The sequence below is a fragment of the Crinia signifera genome, chromosome 9 (assembly GCF_055691185.1).
Source record: "Crinia signifera chromosome 9, ASM5569118v1, whole genome shotgun sequence".
NCBI classification, from domain to species: Eukaryota; Metazoa; Chordata; class Amphibia; order Anura; family Myobatrachidae; genus Crinia; species Crinia signifera.
This window is the reverse complement of record NC_139225.1, coordinates 13,740,396-13,760,330: the sequence shown is the minus strand read 5'-3', so window position 1 is coordinate 13,760,330 and position 19,935 is coordinate 13,740,396. Positions and strand designations below refer to the sequence as shown.

At 44.5% G+C, this 19,935-nt stretch overlaps 1 protein-coding gene across 1 annotated transcript; it reads left to right on the top strand.

Annotated features, from left to right (window-relative positions):
- Positions 1-19,909, top strand: LOC146037125 (ribose-phosphate pyrophosphokinase 1). The gene is made up of 7 exons (XM_083161064.1): positions 1-228; positions 7,493-7,676; positions 7,788-7,886; positions 10,301-10,425; positions 10,735-10,908; positions 16,507-16,666; positions 18,964-19,909. Exons 1-7 carry the CDS (start codon positions 107-109, stop codon positions 19,054-19,056), a joined length of 957 nt encoding a protein of 318 aa, XP_083017190.1. The 5' UTR covers positions 1-106; the 3' UTR covers positions 19,057-19,909.
- The last annotated feature ends 26 nt before the right edge of the window (positions 19,910-19,935 follow it).

The following is a 19,935-nucleotide window of genomic DNA, read 5'->3' as shown; positions in this document are numbered from 1 at the left end:
TTGGCTGACCGCAAACGGGGCGGGGCGAAGGAGATTCTCTATTCTAACGTTAGGCCTGTGCTCCCTTGTTCCAGTCAGTGACGCATCTTTTCACGCAGGAGGGAAGATGCCGAACATTAAGATTTTCAGCGGGAGCTCACACCAGGACCTATCCCAAAAAATCGCGGACCGGTTGGGGCTCGAACTGGGTCGCGTTGTCACCAAGAAGTTTAGCAACCAAGAGACATGGTGAGAGAATGTAGATGCTGTATTGTGAGGTACCGCCGTGTACTGATCCACTATGTAACGCCTCACGTCATGATAAACACACCGAGAGCTGTACTACGCAGCTTCAACGTGTTCATCCGCAAGAGAAAGCCGGGCGCATGAGCTGCCGGGAACTGTAGTCACACAGCTCTTCCAAGCAGACGTAATGAATGACAAAGAGACTACAAGTCCCGGCATGCCTTAGTAGTTCCGAGGCGAGGTACTAGTTGAAGCACGTGGGTAAAGTAAAGCCCTCCTAATATGTTAATAAAAGTGAATCCTATGCACCTAAACAGTCGTGAGTCGTCTGCTGCAATGAATTTGTGGAAATATATTAAGTTAGGCAAAATCTTGATTCAGACATACTTATGAAGGGAACTTTTTTATTTATTTTTTTATCTCTTGATTTAGGAAGTTTGTGTAACTAGTATGGTGTGTGCATTGTGTTTGTTTTCAGTAGCCCATAGGCTACAATGGGCAATCACCTCAGAATGTCGATGCGCTGCTGCGCGACGTTGATACATCGGGGATGTGGTCGCAGGGGGATCGGAGATTCCTGCTGTGGTCCCATTTGGTGCATTAAGGTGATACTTAGGCAGGTATTCAATGCCGGTGCGAGGGGGTTAAACTGCGAGGATCACAGAAAACCAGTGATCCTCGCAGTCACAGAACGGCGAGGATTCCCCTAAACTGCGAGAGCCGCGGCTAGTGCAGCAAACTCGCTGTAATTAGCCTCGATTCTCGCAGTTTTTGGAGGCACATTCGCAAATTCCCCCTCGCTCAAAAAACGGAGCGAGGGGGAATTTGCGTATGAGGGGGGTCAGTTGAATACTGACAGGGTGAGCGGTGACTGCGAGCAAAAAGTCCTGCTCGCAGTCACCGCTCGCCCACGGCATTGAATATATGCCTTAATATTTGCGGCTAACCCCCGAAAAAAAATTGAGCCGCAAATATTGTTTGATAAATGGAGCCCCCGGCTTTTCTGCGTTCGATCGTTTACCCCAAAGTGCCGTCTGCATTAAAACAATGGGGCCTATATTATGCATCACTAGTGTTACAGAAAGCAATGCGGAATCTCCTGCGCTCGGCATTTCTTATGTAGGCAGGTTACTTAAATCAGTTGGCAACTGACCTTATTTTTGCTTGGGATTTCCAAAGTTGGCCCCTTAGGGTGCTCATGCACTAATGCCAGAAGTCTCATGCAATCCCCTTAAACCGCCCACAGCTTCCCAGGTAGCAGGATCACACATACCTCCCAAATTCTGTCCGTATGAAATAGCGCCCGAAAAGGGGGCGGGGCGTATGCAAATGAGGGTGCGGCTTATGCTAATTAGCCGCGACCTCATTTTCATACGAGAATAGACGCTGTGCGCATGCGCACAGCGTCTATTCTACTAGATTGGGGGTCTCCCAACTGCCACCCACCGCAGCGGGACAATGCCTGCCGCGGGTGGGACAGCGGGACAGGACTCGAAAATCGGGACTGTCCCTCTAAAATCGTAACAGTTGGGAGGTATGATCACATGCAGTGTTTTTGCATACAATATGTCACATGCGATCCCAGCAAGGGCTGCAATACCGATAAATCTGTAGTCTGTCTCCGATCAGATGCACACGGACAGTGGATCGGTATCGGAGCTGAAATACATGCACTGGACACTTCATCTGTTTTCTCGGCCCAATATATCAGATTAATATACAAAGCGCCCAAATCGCACTAGTGTATGGGCACCTTAAGTCGGGTTACACTTAGAATTCTTCAATTTGAGTGAATTAAACAGGGAGTCTGGAAAATATTTTTTTTTAGTGGATGCTAACAGATTAAAATTCTGCATTGCTGTTTCATGTGCGTTACAGCATGCAGCAGATTTTAAACAGGAATCCCCACCGAAATTACACCCCGTCATTGGACAATGTGGTGCGATTGGGACATGCCCCAAAAGTGGATGGCATAGAAGCGGTGGTTTTGTAATCACGTCATTGTGGCCCCACCCCTATGCTGTGTATACCGGCATTGTATCGCAGGGACAAAGCCACAATGCGTTACCTCAGCATGAATAGAGTCTTGGGCTACCTACTTCTCGTAAGAAGTAGGTAGTTTCCAATAGACTTGACTATTCCGGGAGTGCCGCCTGCACATTTTGCAACAGTATGTAAGAATGTCTTTATATGGTACCACAAGTGGTTCACAGTGTCTTTATATATAGTACAGAGAGAAGCAGCGTTAGAAGCTTGAAGTACAAAGCATTGCAGAACATGAGACCGCAAAAGCAGCACTGGCAGGTGACAGGGAGAAGATGTTATAAGTGATGGCGGAAGAATGCAGCACTTGTGCTATCACTTAGACAAACAAACACTTTGATGGGAAGAAAACACCAGTACTGTAATAGGTACTTGTGTATTATCTGGGCGCCCGATGTTGAAATTGTATGTCACTACCGCTGCGCTCGCCACACTATATATAATCAACTCCACGCCGACGTGGATAGTAAGGGAATGAAAAGGTCGGAGGACGCGTACCACCGCCCCTCGCGGGCTGGCTGCGCTCGCCACGCTTCAGGTTGGCATTGATAGTGGGGTGGCGTTAACAATGGGGGGCATTTAGCCATCAGGGTGGGTTTACAATTAAAAATGGGGTCTGGGTGCCTGTACATATAAAAATCGCGTCAAATCGCATCGCATGCAATATGATTGTATGCGATGCAACGCGAATTTAAGGTGCGATGAAAAAAATCGGGTGCCCAGATAATACACAAGTACCCTGTAATATATAGGAGCAAATTCTGATCAATTATTTTCTCAAACACATAAAAACTGTTTTTAAATTCATTTCATTTAAATAAAATAAAGTTGTATCCGTTGTTCGTGTTCCAGCATTTGTGAACAAATCTTTTATTGCCATTTGCTTCCATATTTTTCCCACCAGACTGATTGGACAAAAATATTTATGTTCTACCCAGCTTAAAACACGTGTGTTACTTGAATACATTGTATGTGTAATCTTTAGAAGTAAAATTTCCGCAATGCGCTATGATACGATGAGTGTAGCGATTTAATTACAGTTTATTTAATTGGAAAACAAATTAAAAAGAATAAAATAAAAGTAAATACAATCAATATACTATAGAGGGCGTTCAATTAATTGTGGTGTTGTGTAACGCCAGAATGAGTGCCCAGGTTTATTCAGCTGTGCAAGCAGAAATCCTCTAGTTGTTGTGGGTTTACTGTGTTGCCAATACAGTGGCAGGTGGCTGGGGCGGTGCACCTGTCAAACCATAACGCAGATGTCCTAAGGAGGACTGGAACCTCCTGTGGAACAGAAGGGCATATAGTGGAGTACTACAATTGATGCCAGTGAGACAGCCATGGGTAGTAGCCTTAAATACCACAAACCAAATGGACTATATAAATAATATATAAATAGGCTGCAGATCTCATGACTATTTGAATTCCGGATACCTGTGGTAATTTTTAAAACAAAAATGAATAAAAAAAGTGGTTGCAGGGAAGAAAAAAATTGTCTATGGGTGAGATATAATAGGGTGCAATTATTATTATTTTTTTTAATTTACTGATTTATTTTGAAAGCTAAAAAAATCGCACACTATGGAGGATTTTCTGGTTGATATGCTCGCATGCAAATTCCCACGCAAAGCGGAATTTAGCTAATTAGCCATGCGCCACTGCCGCAGTGCGCATGTGAAGGTTTGATAGTCCGTGCACGCTCACACCCTTGCGCAAAGAAATACACTTGCAAACGAGCCCCACGAATAAAGGCGCAGTGTGGGTGTTCCTCTGGGCGTGGCCTCGCAAGAAAAAAGTGACTCAGGTCTCGCAGGGCTGCAGCTTAGCGGACCAACGTTCGCAGCACCAATCAGCACGCACTATAGCTAAAATCCATGCACCTGCACACAATACTCGCCCGTGCACCTGCACACAATACTCGCCCGTGCACCTGCACACAATACTCGCCCGTGCACCTGCACACAATACTCACCCGTGAACCTGCACACAATACTCACTCATGCACCATACAAGTTTTTCTTATTAAACAATGAACTAAACACATCTACCCAACACATGGCCACGGTAAGCACAGATTTGGAGCTTAAACATATATCCCTTTCATACTTCATATCGAGTTTATGAGTTTTTCACATTTGTGGGAGACATATATTTAAATGTAGTTGCGGAAGTAATACATAAAAAACACATTAATCATCCATGTAATAAATCTTCCTTGTTAATTATTAATGGCCTGTAAATTACTTGCAATAAACACAATGAAATGAGCCAAATCTTGTAATTTACTACAGTGCTCAGAATGGGCTGCGCGCCATACGTTAGAGTTGCGAATTAAATCAAAGACCGGATGTTCGCACGCACAGTGAATGATCTTGCACAGCTATTTGCATACGGTATGGGCATTGCTTGGCAAGTGTGCGTGTGACTACCGTTTGCACAAGTGCATGTGAACGAATCTACATGAGTCACGTGTAATAAGAGTGCAAATTTGAGACCAAGCCAGAAATCACTTGCCGTTTTTGGCAATGTTTTAAAAAAAAAATTATTATTGGGAATGTTGCGAAACTTGTATTTATTTCTGTTTTAGTAAAGATGTGAGATAGATATATATGCAATGTCAGCGGCACTCGCATCAAAAAATCATGACAGGGTCGCCATTTAATAGTCAGCGTTTCAAAGCTCGTTTATTATCAATGCTTCTTCATCAGGACAAACGGTTCTTATTCATCTGATTACAGTGCTGAGATTGGAGAGAGCGTTTTTATTCTCATTATATATAGATATGGGACCTTATTCTGGTCCATTTGCTCCCCTAAACCGTTATGCGCATGTAAAGCCGCGGGGGGCGCGCGTGGGATGGCGGTGAGCGGTTGCGCCCATGGGAATGCCCAGTGTTTCATGTGTGTTCCATGAAAACGCTAAGTGTTCCCATGGTGATTCCGAGATGGGGCGGGCAGCTGGCAGCTGACGTCAGTGGATGTCAGCTGCCCGCCCTCCTTCCCGACCATCGAATGATATCCATTCGCAGGTTGCGTGTGGGGAGGAAGTTTCCCGGAAAACATCCATTTGCATGCCTGCGGGGGGGGATCCGGTGTGTGTGGCGGACTCCCAAGGCTAACTCAATCTCGAGTTCCCGACGTATTCTTTACTCAGCTACATTATGACATCACAAACGCAGCACAGAACGGGGAGCTGGGTTTGAGTTAATTTATCCAGATAACATCTCCGTCAAGCATTTGTGCCACAGGCATCCAGACATCCCCCCCCATACACACACACATTCTTGGTCACTTCTCTGCCACAGTTTACAAAAAACATTTAGGGCTGTTTCACATGCTCTGGCTGACGCCGGGCGGCGAAACCCGTATGGCCAAGAAGCCGTGCTGTACACAGAAGTTTACAATGGTGGGGATGGGCACAGCCCGGCAGCCGTCCTTTCCAGTGGGGACATCCGGCTGCATCCCAGCGGCCAGGCCGCAACCGTCCCATGTGAATGGACACAATCCTGTCCATTGTTAACTACTGTGTATGGCGCGGCTTCTTGGCCATGTAGAGTTTAGTCAGCCGGAGCGTGTGAAAAGCCCAAAAGGTTCATTTCATTTAGATTCCATGGCATTGAGTTGCGACTGTAACAGCCTGGAAACGGTACTTATGGTAACACCTTTCCAGAGTCCCGTGTTGGACTCTACATCAGTGGCAAAAATTGCCAAAATGGCTGCCGTGCATGTGAACTAGTGAACTTAATCACAGAACATGATGGGCACTAGTGATGCCAATCCCGGGGTAATTTTTTCAATCCCGGGAATCGGGATTGAAAAATGCTCAATTCCGGGATTGGCATCTGTAAAAGAAAGACTCCACCACATTAACTTACTTGGGGGATCAGGGCAGCTGTGCGGCAGTAGTCGGATGTGGTGCTGGGCAGGTGAGCTGCTGAACTGGCGGCGGGAGCAGGCAGCGAGATTTCCGGGAGTGGGTAGCGCTGTGTGACCTATGACTTAGTCACGCTGCGCAAGGCCGCACGCCGGGGTTGGGAACAGCCAGGCACCAGCTGAGCATGTGCTCAAATGCTCCCCGGCATTAGACTGCGCATCTAATCCCAAAATCCTGGGATTAAAGACTCCAAACCCGGGATAGAAATCCCAGACATTTTGGGGCCAAATTCCAGGATCCCGGGATTGGCCACCCTATTGGGCACCATGTTTCTGGAGACTGTGCATGCGTAGTAGACTCTGGCACAATGCCCGAATCTACAGAATTGTGAAGAGGAGGATGCCACCTGGTGCTGCACACGGGCCACCTGATCTTTTAAAATGCCTTTTGTATCTGTGTGTTGGGAGGGCACTGCAAGTACAGCACTTAGTGGTCAATTAAATGAATTGCGAGTCTCCTGGTGTGACTTACACCCCTTTCACACCAGCCTAAATTCCCGTGTTGGGTCCGGGAACAACCCGGTACTACTGCTGGTGTGAAAGGTACCCGGGACAAATTACCGGGCTAATTTACCAGCAATTTAACCCTGCTAGGTACCAGGGTTGTTCCCGGGTTCAACCTGGGGACCTGGCTGGTGTGAATGGGGTAGGGTATACTTACCCGGGTTCCCGGTCCTCGGTGTCCTGTCCGGCTGGGAATCCACGAAGGCAGCGGGCGCAAATGACGGGACAGGCGGTGGATGATGATGATGACTCAGCTCTCCGGCGGCAGTGAGGGCATCGGAGAGCTGCATCATCTTCATCCGCCGCCTGTCCCGTCATTTGCGCCGCCGCCTGTGTGGATCCCCGGCCTGCGCGGAGGACCAGCAACCGGGGTGAGTATTCATCCCGCTGACTGCCCGACGCCATCCTGCCGACTGCCCACCTCCTGATGGCCTCCTTCACGCCGCCTCCACACACCAGAAAATCCAGGGACTTTTCTGGTGTGAAAGGGTCCCAACCCGGGAATGTCCCTGCTTGTCCTGGGAATGTAATTCCTGGGTTTGTCCCTGCATTTCTGGTGTGAAAGGGGTATAAGAAACTACACAGGTGCACAATATAACTTGTAAATATAAAAAATGTGAATATGCAGCAAAATATTACTGGTACTATAACACATGTATAATGCTTCTGTCAAATTCCATTGGTGGCCAAAGAGCAAAGATAATTACAGGAATCTGTTTGCCCCCAAAAATCTAATATGACTTTTATTTTCTAAACATAGCGTGTTCTTATTGGTCTGATTACAGCGTGGAGATCGGAGAGAGCGTTCGGGGAGAGGATGTGTACATTGTCCAGAGTGGCTGTGGGGAGATAAATGACAACTTAATGGAACTTCTTATCATGATAAACGCATGCAAGATTGCGTCTGCGTGTCGCGTCACGGCGGTTATACCCTGCTTTCCGTATGCACGCCAGGACAAGAAGGACAAAGTAAGGATTCCCAACTTCAGTTCTGTTAAAGATTGTTTCTTATGTTTCAATGGAAGTATAATCTTTATAGGGATTGTTGTTCTGTAATAATCCGCTGTGTTTTTTTTCCAGTCTCGAGCTCCAATTTCCGCTAAACTAGTCGCCAACATGTTATCTGTAGCTGGTGCTGATCATATAATCACTATGGACCTTCACGCCTCACAGATACAGGTAATTTACTTCCGTTGTAGACATTTATCCTTTTAGTTGTGAAGTTTGTAATGCTAGGGGCAGCGGGCCAACTTAATTATAGGCAAAAGTGCAGGCTCACATACATCATAGATAACAGCAAACAGCTTGCCACAGTGATATCCAACCCGGTGCACCAACGACTTGAATAGCCACGCCTAAACTGACAATGCTGTGCTTTTGGAGTTCCTGACCACAGAGGCCCTGGCGGCGGCGAAAAGGCTGGTCCCGGCTATTCAAGTCGTTGGTGCACCGTGTTGGATATCACTGTGGCAAGCTGTTTGCTGTTATCTATGATGTATGTGAGCCTGCACTTTTGCCTATAATTAAGTTGGTGCATATATATATAATGTTTCTTATATTCCGCAGCGCTGTGCAGAGGATATTTGAACATTCACATCCATCCCTGTCCCAGTGGAGCTTACAATCTATATTCCCTACCACATGTACACGCACACACAGATATTCTAGGGTTAATTTTTGTTGGGAGCCAATTAGCCAACCTGTATATTTTTGGATTGTGGGAGGAAACCGGAGTACCCGGAGGAAACCCATGCAAGCACGGGGAGAATATACAAACTCCGCACAGTTAGAGCCATGGTGGGGAATAGAACCCATGACCTCAGCGCTGTGATGCAGTAATGCTAACCATTACACCATCCGTACTGCCCCGTATATATAACACATGGTGGGGATACAACCCATGACCTCAGCGCTGTGAGGCAGTAATGCTATAACCATTACACCCTCCGTACTGCCCCGTATATATAACACATGGTGGGGATAGAACCCATGACCTCAGTGCTGTGAGGCAGTAATGCTATAACCATTACACCATCCGTACTGCCCTGTATATATAACACATGGTGGGGATAGAACCCATGACCTCAGCGCTGTGAGGCAGTAATGTAACCATTACACCATCCGTACTGCCCTGTATATATAACACATGGTGGGGATAGAACCCATGACCTCAGCGCTGTGAGGCAGTAATGCTAACCATTACACCACGCGTTCTGGGAGAAGGGTTAACAAAACTGAGAGTATCAAACTTGGAAGATAGAGCAAGGAGAAATAATTTGAGAATCTGGGGGGTCCCCAAGTTCGTAAAAGCTTCCTAGTTATATCAATATGGAAAATGGCTATTTCAAAAGCTATTGCCAGATCATACCCCAGAACAGCTGATAATTGATAGGCAAAATCCGGCTGGATAAGGGATTCTCAACCTGTACCAGCATCTAGAGTCCAACGTTCTATGTATAGAAAACTTGCAAGTTAGTTCTACCTCATACACTATTACATCAGGTATTTTTGTTCTGCACAGGTTACATCTGCCCCACCTGCAGTTCAAATGGTTTTGTCCATTTTGAGAGTAAATTTGCCCTGCGATCAAGTCTGAAGTAGGCCCAATGTTGTCAATGTGTTTTGCCATGCAACGGTTGTACCAAGAATTATTCATTTTAAAAGATGTTATATAGCGCAGCAAATTCCATTGGACACACAGATAAAACAAAACTGGGTGATAACATACATAGGTGAATATTCAACCCCAGGTCATGACTGTCGGGCCCTGTCCCATTCTCAGCCGGCTCGCCGAAGAATCGGCAGGAGGGATTCTATGTCCTGCCTGCCGAATGCTGAAAAGGGGGCGTGGTCACGAGATACGGCCGGGAGCTCAACAATTCACAGCTGATCTCAGCAGAACGAGCCCAACTGCTTCTAAAGTTGGGTCCGTTCTGCCGAGATCCCTGTTAAATACAGTCGGGAATAGCGGCGGGGGATTGAATACCCCCCATAGAGTTAGGAAGGCCCTGCTTACAATCATCTATAGGGAAATAGGCATTGATACATAAGGATGGGCACTATCTATTGCATAGTTGTCCACCGGAATGAAAAGGTTCAAGGTGGGCTGCTTGATATCACGTCACAGCAATGATGAAGCAAGGTCAGAAGGAAGAAAAGGTACAGCAAGACCAGATATGTGAAGTGATATGTGGTTCGTACAGTGGGAGATATACAGCAATTGGATAGGAAAGCTCATGATGGTTTAGTGAGAGGTTCTGGAATGTTATTGGCTAGCCTAAAGAGAAGCGCTTAGCTGAAGTCTCTTACAATACAGCTCTTGTCCCTTGAACACTTGTCCTTTTGAAGTTTGGCCTGTTCTGGGCAGAAGGTTCCTTGTACCAGTTTTAGGATTGGTACTTCTCAATGGGTTTGGCAAGTGTCTTGTCCTCACCACCCTGGAACTGTGTTTATTAAACGGTAAAATGTAAATACTTGCAAGGAGTAGTTGGTTTCCTGTTTTAGCTTGGCTGACTGTTTAACATGGGTGTTTACAGTTGCCAATAGAATATTACAAATATTAAAATGAATAATTTCATGATTTACCTTTGCAGGGTTTCTTCGATATTCCGGTGGATAATCTGTTTGCTGAACCGGCTGTCTTGAAGTGGATTCGCGAGAACATTACAGAATGGAAAACTTGTACCATAGTGTCGCCAGATGCAGGCGGAGCCAAAAGGTGAGATGTGTTGTAGAAACTTCCTGCCTGCAGGAATACTCCGCTTCCGTGACTTCCTGTCATTGTTTTATGATGTGTCCCGGTGTGCATAAGTACAGCACTCACACATTTGATATTTCCATTGGGGGGTATGGGTGCAGCCCTCAAACATTTGATAGTTCCATTGGGGGTATGGTTGCAGTGCTACAGCTGAGGTGGTTTTGAGTAAATAGATGAGGTCTGTGTATTCTATTTAGCCAAACTGTATATAATCCTGTATTGCTTTCTTCATTACCATGTCTTTACCGTTATTTTTTTTTTTTTGTACAGAGTAACATCAATTGCTGACAGACTGAATGTCGACTTTGCTTTAATCCACAAGGAAAGGAAAAAAGCGAATGAAGTTGACCGGATGGTTCTAGTGGGGGATGTAAAGGAAAAAGTGGCTATTCTAGTTGACGATATGGCAGATACTTGTGGAACCATCTGTCACGCTGCAGATAAGTGCGTATCAAATTTTGGATTTCCTTCTGGCGCACTAATGCAAAACCCCCCAATTTTATGCTTTTAACCCCTTCCTGACAGAGCCAGTTTTTGCGTTCCTGACAGAGCCCTTTTTTTCAAATCTGACATGTCTCACTTAAGTGGGGATAACTTTTTTTTGCTTTTACTTATCCCAGTGATTTTGAGATTGTTTTTTCGTGACACATTGTACTTCAAATTAGTGGTAAATTTGGGTCGATACAGTCTGTGTTTTTTTGTGAAAAATACCAAAATGTCGTAAAAAAATGGAAAATTTAGCAATTTGCAAAATGTTACATTTTCTGCTTGTGAGACAAATAATCATACCACTCAAAATAGTTAATAACTAACATAGACCATATGTCTACTTTATGTTGACATCATTATTTCAACTTCCTTTTAATTTTTTTGGACACTAGGAGGCTTACAATATGAATAGCAAATTCTCAAATTTTCAAGAAAATTTCAAACACTGATTTTTTTAGGGACCAGTTCAGTTCTGATGTGACTTTGAGGGACTTGTATGTGAGACACCCCCATAAATGATACCATTTCAAAAACTGCACCCCTCACAGTATTCAAAACAGCATTTTGGAAGTTTGTTAACCCTTTAGGTGTTTCACAGGAATTAAAACAAAGTGTAGGTGAAATTTCAAAATTTCATTTTTTTTGCAGATTTGCAATTTTAATACATTTTTCTAAGGAACACAGTACATTTTACTAGAGAAATGTGACTAAAAATTGATTCCCCCAATTCTTTTGTTTTCATAAATATCCTATATGTTGCCCTAGTGTGCACGTTGACCAAACCACAGGCTTCATAATAGAAGGAGCACCTACTTGATTTTGGAGCCTCCTTTTTATGAGATTATTTTTTAGGCACCATGTAGGTTTCTAGGCACCATAAGATGCTAAAAGTTAGGAACCCCCCCACAAGTGACCCCATTTTGCAAACTACACCCCTCAGGGAATTCATCTAGGGGTATAGTGTACATTTCAAACCCCCAGGGGTTTCACCAATTTTGATACAAGTGGGCAGTGAAAATGAAAAATTACATTTTTTTACACAAAAATGCAGTTCTGGCTCAAAATTTTTCATTTTCAGAAGGTATGAAGGAGAAAAAGCACCCCAAAATCTGTGCCCCAATTTCTCCCGAGTACGGCAATGCCTCACATGTGACCAAAAAATACCAGTTGGGTGCATGGCAGGACTCAGAAGGGAAGGAGTGATTTTTGGATTTTGCAGCACAGATTTTGGTGGAATGAATGGTGGGTGCTATGTTGCACCAATACAGTGGAACCCCCCCACAAGTCACCCCATTTTGCAAAGTACACCCCTCAGGGAATTCATCTAGGGGTATAGTGTACATTTCAAACCCCCAGGGGTTTCACCAATTTTGATACAAGTGGGCAGTGAAAATGAAAAATTACATTTTTTACACAAAAATGCAGTTCTGGCTCAAAATTTTTCATTTTCAGAAGGAATGAAGGAGACAAAGCACCCCAAAATATGTGCCCCAATTTCTCCCGAGTACGGCAATGCCTCATGTGTGACCAAAAAGTGGCAGGACTCAGAAGGGAAGGAGTGATATTTGGATTTTGCAGCACAAATTCTGGTGGAATGATGGTGGGTGCTATGTCGCATTAGCAAGACCCCCAAAGCACCAATACAGTGGAACCCCCCCACAAGTGACCCCATTTTGCAAACTACACCCCTCAGGGAATTCATCTAGGGGTATAGTGTACATTTCAAACCCCCAGGGGTTTCACCAATTTTGATACAAGTGGGCAGTGAAAATGAAAAATTACATTTTTTTACACAAAAATGCAGTTCTGGCTCAAAATTTTTCATTTTCAGAAGGTATGAAGGAGAAAAAGCACCCCAAAATCTGTGCCCCAATTTCTCCCGAGTACGGCAATGCCTCACATGTGACCAAAAAATACCAGTTGGGTGCATGGCAGGACTCAGAAGGGAAGGAGTGATTTTTGGATTTTGCGGCTCAGATTCTGGTGGAATGAATGGTGGGTGCTATGTGGCATTAGCAAGACCCCCGAAGCACGGTGAAATTATGAACCTAATAATCCATAGATGTGTGGTATATTTTAAAACACTCCTTTATACATAGGCCGGGTTTGTCGGGGCAAGTGTCACACTGGAAAATAGTTTGCTTTCTTATTCCCTTTTTTATAGCAAACTTTGCACCTTTTTTGTGTCCTGCCCTTTTTTCCAGTGGAGGGGATTTCATCAGGAAAATGCTGCCCTGGTACAATACGGGGGCCAGTACTAGAAGTACTGGGGCCCTCTGCCTGCTGGTTCCCAAATATTAGGCCCTTTATGACTTCCTCTTGAAAGTGCATAAATGTCCCCCTCTGGCCGGTAGAACGGAATAGCACGTAAGCGTTATACAGTGCCATCTGGATGATATACACGGCCAGCTTCTTGTACCAGATTTTTGTTTTCCGCAGGGCACTGTACGGCTTCAGTACCTGATCTGAAAGATCCACTCCGCCCATGTACCTATTGTAATCCAGGATACAATTAGGTTTTGAGGTGTGGGTACTGGTACCTCGTACAGGGACGGAGGTGGTACTGTCTCCATGAATTGTTGTCAGTATAAGGACATCCCTCTTGTCCTTATATTTGACCAACAACATATTTTCGGTGCATATTCCCCTGCTTTCACCCCTTCTCATTACTTGGGCAATGTGCGTTTTTGGGAGGCCTCTTTGGTTCTTGCGCACAGTACCGCAAGCTGCTGTACCTCTTGAACCAAGGGCCTTAAACAGGGGGATGCTGGTGTAAAAGTTATCCACATAGAGGTGATAACCTTTATCCAGGAAGGGGTGCACTAAATCCCAGACAATTTTTCCACTAACACCTACGAGGGAGGGGGGGCATTCTGGCGGTTCAATTCTTGAATCCTTCCCTTCATATACCCTAAACCTGTGAGTGTACCCTGAGGTGCTTTCACACAGCTTATACATTTTTATGCCATACCTTGCCCTCTTACTGGGAAGGTACTGGCGGAATTTAACCCTTCCTTTAAAATGTATAAGGGACTCGTCTATGCAAATGAATTTATCTGGGATGTACATGTCTTCAAATTTGGCACTGAAATGATCAATGACCGGCCTGACTTTGAATAGCCGGTCAAAGGTGGGATCATCTCTGGGTGGGCACTGTGCATTATCGTTGTAATGCAAAAATTTAAGGATCGTCTCAAATCGAGCCCGGGGCATGGCCATACGGTAAAATGGGGTGCTGTACAGAACATCTGTACTCCAATATTGCCTAATTTCTGGCTTTTTTACTATGCCCATATGAAACACCAGACCCCAAAATGTCATCATCTCTACTGCATCTACAGGGGTCCACCTAGCAAATGATGACGTGGGGTTTTGAGCAATAAACTGCTGGGCATATAAATTAGTTTGGTCCACCATTAAATTTATAAAATCATCAGAGAAAAATAATTTGAAAAAGTCAATTTCTCTGAGACCTGTGGAATCAAATTGGATTCCTGGCATGGCCAAAAACTCAGGAACCTGGGGCTCAAAATTGTCTGGTGGTGGGGTCCATACGAGATCAATTATTGGGGGGGGGGGTCTCAGCTGCTCTACGGGGGCGTCTTTGAGGGGGTCCCTCATCACCAGAGGAGGAAGAGGAGCTTAAGGCGAATCCTTCAAATTCCCCGCTTGCATCACTGGCTGTGTCAGAGTCAGAAGCAAGCATGGCATATGCCTCCTCCACTGAATACATTCTTCTGGATGACTGGGATGACATTTGGGATGCCATTTTTTTTTTTGTGTTACTGGTAGTGAAATGTTTCAACACGTGTATAGTGTAGGGGGGGGTACAAACTTTATTTCAACCAGTATACTTTATACAAAAAAAAAAATTGAAGGGGTTAAAAAAAAAAAACAAAAAAGGTCCTGCGCCAAAAATTGAGCACAGATGTTGGTCAGTAACGTCCGTCACTGAACAGCGCTCAAAGGCAACAGGAATTTGATCAAAAAAAAAAATAGATCAACCCTGTGCCGAAAAAGATGATCAGTGATGTACGTCACTGATCAGCGCACAGCGGCCACAGGACACCCACAAAATCAGTTTGTGTAAAAAAAAAAATTAAAAAAAGACCCCACAGCACACACAAAAAAAAAAAAGGTGATCAGTGATGCGACACTGATTACCAGTGAGGGGCAGCAGGTGCACAACCTTTGGTGCAACTGACAGTGCAACTGGCAGGTATATATATAAAAAAAAAAAACCTCTGCACCACCAAAAAGTTGCTGATCACCTCAGATATAGTGATCAGCACAAAAGGCGGGGGCAGCAGACACAAAATTTAGCACTCTCTATCACTCTCTGTCACTATCTCTCTCTATCTCTCTATCTCTCACTATCTAACACTCTATGACACTGCAGCAGCAGCAGTGACAGGTATATATATATATATATATATATATAAAAAAAACCTGCGCCCCCAAAAAGTTGCTGATCAGTTAATTTATACTGATCAGCACAAAAGGGGGGGCAGCAGTCAGTTATATAAAAAATATATAGCACAATCTGTCACTATCTCTATCTCTCTCTCTCTATCTCTCTCTATCTCTCTATCTATAACTATCACACTGCAGCAGCACAAAATATAGCACTCTCTGTCACTAGGCCTCTCTATCTCTCTCTATCTCTCTATCTCTCTCTATCTCTCTCTATAACTATATCACACTGCAGCAGCACAAAATATAGCACTCTCTGACACTATCTCTCTCTATCTCTCTCTATCTAACTAACGCTATTACACTGCAGCAGCACAAGTTCACAACACAGGAAGTCACAAGTAACAGGATCCAGGAAGCATCCAGCACACTACAAGCAGTGATGAAGCAGGCAAGATATTTGCAAGGATCAGGTAAGTATTTTGCAAGGTTCTGGTCAGTATATCGCGGCAGCTAGGCACGGTGACCGCACTGCACGCAATTCCAGACCGGAATGGCGTCTGCAGTGCAGTCACCGTTAGTTTAAACCCCCCTCCATGGCTGTGATTGGTCCGTCCGACGGACCAATCACGGCCTTTGGGGGCGGGCGGGGTGAGGTGGGGTGACACCAGTGTCACCCTTACACCCCGCGGTGATTGGTGCTGTACTTTACAGCACCAATCACCTCCGATCGCGTGTCACCGGCGAACGTTATTCGCCGGTGACACAGAAAACGCTGTAATTGGCTGTTCACACTGAACAGCCAATCACAGCGATCGCCGACGGGGGGGCGGCATCGCAGCCCCCCCTGGGCATGCACGGACATGTCTGCTGTCAGGGACAGCAGACATGTTGAAACTGTCACCGCGTCTATAGACGCGGTGACAGTTAAATGCCATGACGTACATTTACGCCATGTGTCGGGAAGTACTTCCCGACCATGACGTAAATGTATGTCAATTGTCGGGAAGGGGTTAAATTTTTGTTTTAGTTATTATGAAAATATAATTCACCTAATCCGTATGACAATGTACAAATATATTTGCTGCTTGTGTAATGTTGAACAGGAAATATTAATAATTTGTCTCTTACTCTTTGTAGGCTGCTGTCTGCTGGAGCCACGAAAGTATATGCAATCTTGACACACGGTATATTTTCCGGCCCAGCCATTTCCCGGATAAACAATGCGTGCTTTGAAGCTGTAGTGGTGACGAATACTATACCCCAAGAGGAAAAGATCAAACATTGCTCTAAAATTCAGGTTTGTACATGAAGTATAGCATTATTTTAGGACACTTTTACCCTCCCTGATCATTTTGAGCTGCAACTTAATTCTAGGATCTCCTTGAAATCACACTATTTATTTTACTTTTATTTTTAAAAACTATTCGGTCAATAGGCCTTAAAATAAATCCATTTTAAACTAAATCAATTGTCCGGCAAGCCATCAGACCATTACATCTATTAAGTACCTACCCAATGTGCAGTAGCATTTGGGCCCTTATTCGGCAAAGGCAAGTTCCTTCTCAAATGGACAAAACCATGTGCACTGCAGGTGGGGCAGATGTAACATGGGTGGGGTTTTACTTCAAAGTGAGATCTATATTGCAGTGTAAAAATAAAGCAGCCAGTATTTTCCCTGCACAGAAACAAAAGAACTCGCCCAAATCTAATTCTCTCTGCACATGTTACATCTGCCCCACCTGCAGTGCACATGGTTTTGTCCATTTAAGAAGAAAAGCAAGAATAGTGATTAAAAGGATGACCGATAACGGTGAGAATAAGTATATTGTCTTATCCTCGCCCTTATCTGCAATCCTTTTAATTACTATTCTTGTTTTTATCATGTATATTTTTAATATCTTTTTGATAAAATAAATGGATTGATTTAATGTATTTTTATATACATATATCTTTTAAACACGTGGAGTCGCTGAACCCTTTTCCATTTAAAAAAATGATATGTCTGAAGTAACAATACCACTGCTTTAGGGATATAGAGGTATTATCTAATGTCTATATCCACAGATGTAGTTTGACTCTCTGCCAACAGATGGCAGTGTTTCGGAGAGACACAAACAAACACTAGACATAAGGGGTGTACACACGGAGCAATTTTTGCTAGGGAGTGACTTTAACTAAGCGATTTGACTAGATACAACAGCGATTTTTGACGCCGCGATTTTGTCTATGGATGATTTTGACTATACTAGAATTAACATACTTGGTTGGTATTCATTGCAGATCGCCTAGTGAATATCTCCCTCAGCAGTGAATAGCGGCGATTTTGACTAGACAGCCAGCGATCTAGTCAAAATATTCTTGCCGGACAACTCTTTTTTTTTTTTTTTTTACTAAGCGATATTATAGGGCAATGTGTCACCTTGACAGAGATCTTTACTAACCTTCTAATACCCCTTTCACACCAGCCTAAATTCCCGGGTTGAGTTTGGGAAAAGCTGGTGTGAAAGGTACCCGGGACAAATTACCGGGCTAATTTGCCAGCAATCCAACCCTGCTAGGTAACTAGGGTTGTTCCCGGGTTCAACCCGGGGACCTGGCTGGTGTGAATGGGGTAGGGTATACTTACCCGGGTTGCCAGTCCTCTGTGTGCTGCCCGGCCGGGAATCCACGCTGGCGGCGGGCGCAAATGACGGGACAGGCGGTGGATGATGATGACGCAGCTCTCCGGCGCCGGAGAGCTGCGTCATCTTAATCCGCCACCTGTGTGGATCCCTGGCCTGCGCGGAGGACCAGCAACTGGGGTGAGTATTCTTACCACTTCCGCCTCCTTCCCGCCCCCTTCACACACCAGAAAATGCAGGGACTTTTCTGGTGTGAAAGGGTCCCAACCCGGGAATGTCCCTGCTTGTTCCCGGGTTTGTCCCTGCATTTCTGGTGTGAAAAGGGTATAAGCAATTTTGTCTATGCTTGCTCTAAGCCACAGGTCTTCAACCTGTGGCCCTCCAGATGTTGCGGAACTACATATACCAGCATGCCCTGCTCTTATTGGAAAAAATGTGGCAATGCATGTTGGAACATGTAGTTTCACAACATCTGGAGGGCCACAGGTTGAAGACCCATGGCCCTTGATGGCTAACCTTGACACTCCAGCTGTTGAACTACACATCCCAGCATGCTCTGCTTCAGTTTTGCTATTTGGCCATGCTAAATCTGATGCAGAGCATGCTGGGATGTGTAGTTCAACAACAGCTGGAGTGTCAAGGTTTTGCTATAAAGTTTTTTTTTTTCACTACTTATAATTTGTGGAGTGCCACCGTTTGTTCTATGCCGATACCGAATATACCTACAGTATATAAAATTAGTAATGGACATTACGGGCCAGATTCTCTAAGCTTCAAAACTGATAAAATGGAGAGTGACAGCCAGCCAATCAGCTCCTACCTGCCATGTCACAGACTGTTTGAAAAATGTCAGGCAGGAGCTGATTGGCTGGCTGTTTATCACTCTCCCTTTTATCACTTTTGAAGCTTCGAGAATCTGGCCCACTATCTGTGTTCAAATCTAAACCTTTTGTTTGTATCGCTTTCTCACCAGGTCATCGATATCTCCATGATCTTAGCTGAAGCCATCCGCAGAACACACAATGGGGAGTCTGTTTCCTATCTGTTCAGCCATGTTCCCTTATAGCACCGTATAACTGTAACCTGTTGCTGCGTATTGGGACATATACTGTCATATATTTGTAATGGGTGCAGTGTAGTCTGCTTTGATCCTTTCATCAGTTCTCTCTCCTCGGCTCAGATTTCCCACCTTTCATAAGAGAAAAAGAGTTGTACTCAGATGGCTGAAGGGGCCCCGTCTATTAACTGTGGTGCGTTCAGGAACTATGAATCCACTATTATCCTTAATTTTATTTTTTATTCATTTGATGGTTTCTGCTGTATTGTAAGTTGGATTTATGAAACAGTCGTTTGATATCTGTTTGAATTAAAAAAAAAAAATTTCCTTAAAATAAATCAGGCCACTTCTTAACGATGGATGACCTTACAATGTATCGCACTGCTTTTAGGTTTAAATGTAGTCCTATTGTAAAGCAAACGCTGTAATGGGGCCTACACATGGGGCAATTCGAGAGCATTTTTGAAGCAATCTCACAGGCACTAACCTTCAAAAAGTGATCAAATGGAGCGTGATAAACAACCAGCCAATCGGCTCCTACCTGACCATTTCCAAACACAGCCTGTGACATGGCAGGCAGGAGCTGATTGGCTGGTTGTTAATCACTCCCCGTTTTTATCAGAGGGCCAGTGTTCTCAGCGCTGACCCGTCTCTTTGTGCTGAGCGATCTCGCATCTCCCCGTATGTAGGCCTCAGAATTGAAGATGTAAAACCAAGGCTTTCTTAGAGCAAGATGTTGACCAATTGACTTCTTGGCTTCTCTCCCTTCGCCTTCCCCATACAGTATATTATATTCAAGGAGTATTCCTTGTATTTGTACGGACCATAAGACTATATTAAAGCTTTTAACTTCCATCGTAAAGTACTTGATTCATTCTCTTTTCACAA